The 4,029-nt window shown below is 39.5% G+C and overlaps 1 protein-coding gene across 1 annotated transcript in view; it reads left to right on the forward strand.

Annotated features, from left to right (window-relative positions):
• The window catches only part of LOC101849856 (zwei Ig domain protein zig-8), a gene marked incomplete at its 3' end in the record, with an annotated part of 79,326 nt that extends 77,064 nt beyond the window's left edge, over positions 1-2,262 (forward strand). The window contains 1 exon segment of the mRNA XM_013084786.2: positions 2,063-2,262. Within this exon segment, the coding sequence (XP_012940240.1) occupies positions 2,063-2,262 (200 nt within the window).
• Between the last annotated feature and the right edge of the window lie 1,767 nt (positions 2,263-4,029).

Consider the following 4,029-nt stretch of genomic DNA (forward strand, 5'->3'; position numbering starts at 1 on the left):
ACCCCCCCCCTCCCCCACCCTGTTCCCCGTTTCTCCTTTCTCTCAGCTCTTTCTTTCGTGCTGCAGTTTTTGTAGACACAAGCACATTCTCTTCCTCCTTTGAAACAAGGTATACGTTACACTGTATGCAGTTGGGTGCTAGATTCAAACAAGAGATGCCTTCATCATAATGATAGGTATTTCCGTGTAGACATCATTATACCCCTGACTCTAGAGTATGTATAGCCCTGACTGCATCTCAAAATCTCTTTCTTCACACAGACTCAACTAATCAGCCCCGGTTTCTGTTGTGGCTGGAACCTCCTGCATGAGAAATAAACAACGGATGCCCTGCAGATAAAAGAAAGTCACGAAGCTGTGCTTTTATTAGATACATGAGCAGGATCGCTTTAAAAAATTACAGCACAGAAAACAACACACGTAAAATGATACGCACTAAGCTCTTAGGTAAATGAAAAATGAATAGAGTACAAGGGTTGAATACACTTAATTTTTTCTACAATATATTACATATTTCAAATCCATTAATATATAATCATTGTTGTCCTTCCAGCAATTTAAGCAAAATATTTTTGCTCATTATTGCTTATTATATACATTTGAAGTTTCTATGTGTTCGTTTGCTTAAAGTGTCGAGGATTTGTTCATTTATTTATAAGCATGATATTCAATGTGATATATCGCCTTTGCTTGTTTTTAAAAATTATTTAATTTTCCTGCCCTCTGCCGCAAACGGTGTTTTTTTACCCTGTAGGTCAAAGCTCTCCGATTTCTTAATCATTTGTTCCGGTCTAGTTTGTCCAAACAAGCCAACAGTTTGTTATTGCAAACTTACAATTTTCACTTTCCCTCTTCGTTGAGATATGATGTAATCCGCATACTAACAATTTCTTGAATGCATTCCTCTAAGAGACTTTATCCGGCCGCTTGTACTTGTTGGTTCTTACATTAATTCTGTTTTTATAATTCTCTTGTCTTCCCCGTTGAAAACATGCTCAAAATGGCGCTCTTTCCTTTTTCGACTGATTATTTTCGGATTTGGCATTCACGTCTAACCTAAATCAATTATAGCACTACGTATCTGGCATGCTCAGTGTTGTTTGCTGTTCAAAAGTCAGATGTTCCCATTAGTGTAAGTCTTTACAGAAAAATGATCTCCCCAGACTATAATGTAGGGCAAAATGGGAAAGGTGAGAGGAGAACGAGGGTAGGGGTTTGGTAAAGTTTTGTTGGTTTTATTGGTTTTGATGGTTTAGGTAGAGAGTTTAACCCCGCTTTGGACACAAAAACTTTTCGTAAGAAATAGGGCCTTCGACGCAAAAGGCCATATCACATGGGGATGGGCCAAGTGGCTTGAGAGACCAGGAACTCCACGTCCTCTTCAAAGTTCAAAAGTCCTCCTTTGTGGATTCAAACTAGGGTCGTCAAAACCGCAGTTCAGACTAACACCCAGAAAAATGTGAAAATGAGAACAAAAACAAATTGTGAAAAAATCAACAACAGCAACCCAAGAACGCTATCCTCTTCTTCTCAGACATGTGTTTTAGACATTTTAATATATACGTTGCTTTCTCTCTCCTTTGCATATGTGTGTGTGTGTGGGGGGGGGGGGGTTGTTAAGGTTTGCTTTTTTTTCAAACCGGCCAGAGTGTCCGAATGGTTAGTTGGATGGTGTCACAAGTAGTTTTTACTTTTTTTTCTGTCACTCAGCGTCTCCTCTCTGTTGCTTGTCTTACACGTTTTCGTTTCCTTAACGTCCGACATTTGACTATGTTCCTCTTTACTAATTTACAACCAAAGGAAATAATCGTTAGTATGTCGAAAAACAAAACCCCCGAAAGAAACATACCTATTGAGTCGACGCGATGGTTTCTCTTTACTTAAAAACAAACATTACAAGTACAATGTAACCGTTACTGTGTTGGTGTACTCCTCTTTATTCAAACAAAAAAAAGCGCCGATTACTTTGTATAATGTCACTGTGGCTCTCTTTACTCAGACAAACAAAACAAAAAAAACACATACAATGTACCAACAAATAAGAAATCCTTTGTCCTCACAGGGCTCGCCGACGGCTTGGTCAAGAAGAACGTTACAAAGGTCAGCAGCAGCAACTCAGGTACGAGAATGGTCAGCGACGAGCAGCAGGAGGGGGAAGAGGAGGATGCCCCTTACTTCCTCAACACTCAGCGATTTATCAGCGTCTTCAGGGGGAAGATGGCGATCCTTCCGTGCTCGGTGAAACACCTGGGCAAGCGACAGGTGAGTGGATCCGTGACAGGTGTTGAGACTTCTCATTTCTTTCTTTTCATGTGTGTGGTTGTTTGTTTGTTTGGAGGTTGTTTTCTGTTGTTGTTGTTGTTTTTGGGGGGAGGTTTTGTTTTGTTTTTGTTTTTGTTTTTGTTTTTGTTTTGTTTTTGTTGTTGTTGTGGGGTGTGTGTGTGTGTTGTTTTTTTTTGGGGGGGGGGGATCTGATTATGTTGTTTTGTTCCACAGTGAAGGCTTCTCAGAATTTCTTTTCAGCATACCTCACTACACTATCACTCCGCCGTGGTGGACAAAATGCTGAGACTTCTTACCTCTTTCTGTTCTTGAATGTCTTATGTGTTTGGGTGTATTGTTTTGATCCACGGTGAGAGTTTCTCAGAATTCCTTATCAGCATAGCTTGATATAGTATCACTTTGCTGTGTCTTATGTTGGGACGTTTTACCTCTGTTCTTGTGGGAGTTATGTATCCGAATTGGTTGTTTTTACTTAGAACGAAGGTTTCTCAGAATGCTTTATCAGCTTAACTCGATAAACAATCATTTCGCCGCGTCAGATTATATTGAAACGTCTTGCATCTTTTTGCTCTTTTTGTTTGTGTGTGTGTGTGTGTGTTATGTGTCTGAATTTAATTTGTTGTTTTTACCGAGAGCGAAGGTTTCTCAGAATTATTTTTCAGTATAACTTGCTAAACTATCACTCCGCCGAGTCAGATGTTGAGACTTCTTGCCTCTTTCTATTTGCGAGTAATTTCTGGGTTTGATTGTGTTGCTTTTTGTCCGATTGGGTATGGTTTTTAGTGATTTTTCTTTTAGTTTCAGCTCCACTCAATGAACCAGCTTTGCGAGCCAAAACAAGTATCACATTCACGTAATGAATTAAACGCGAACTCTCCTTTATGTGTTATTGCTTATGAAATCACTCTTTCTTGATTAACCTCGATCATTCTGGCTAGTCTAAATTGAGAGCTAGGTATCCGAAAGTTATTCCCCCTGTTTTGGCTACATCTGAACTGTAGAAAAATAAACGCACGTAATTAAAATCCCAACCGCATAGTTGCCAAATCAGTATCAGCTTAGGAATATTTGGTTTGCAGATTTTGTAAGATAGAAACGGTGTCGAAAAATCATCCGTCTGCGTCATTATAGTCAAGCTATCTTCAATCTGGTAGGCAGATTCTGTAAGATAGACACTGTGTAAGAGATCACAATTCTGCGCCTTTTTTGAGTAGAACGAGCTTCTTTTTTTGGTCCACGTGTGCTGGTGTATTGTTTTCTTGATAGGTAGTGTTTGCCTCAACAGTACTTTGTGTTGCTACTCATGCTCATTAGTTTTTGCTGGTTGCAGTTTCTCTTCGCCTTTTCTGTTAAATTATTGCAGGCTGTTATGAATGTTCGTTTTGTTGTTGTTGATGTTGTTGTTGGTGGTGGTGGTGGTGGTGTTGTCGTTGTTTGGTTAACGGTTGTGGGTTTTTTTATGTTTTTTTGTTTTTTTTGCAGGTAAGAGGTTTGGGGTGGGGGTAGGTAGGAAATAAAGGGAGCACGATTTTAGACTTTTTCTTAAATGGAAAAGTTGTTTTAAGACATAGATATCTATTATAAGTTTCAAACAAAAGAATTGAGGCTGGCTTGGCGAAATGAGCTAAGCAAAAGGTAGGCGATGAGGAAGACTATGCTCGGGTCTTATCAAAACGTAGGAGGTTTTTTCGACGAACACACACACACACACACACACACACACACACACACACACACACACACACA

This window comes from Aplysia californica, unplaced genomic scaffold (genome assembly GCF_000002075.1).
Source record: "Aplysia californica isolate F4 #8 unplaced genomic scaffold, AplCal3.0 scaffold00317, whole genome shotgun sequence".
In the NCBI taxonomy this organism is placed as follows: Eukaryota; Metazoa; Mollusca; class Gastropoda; order Aplysiida; family Aplysiidae; genus Aplysia; species Aplysia californica.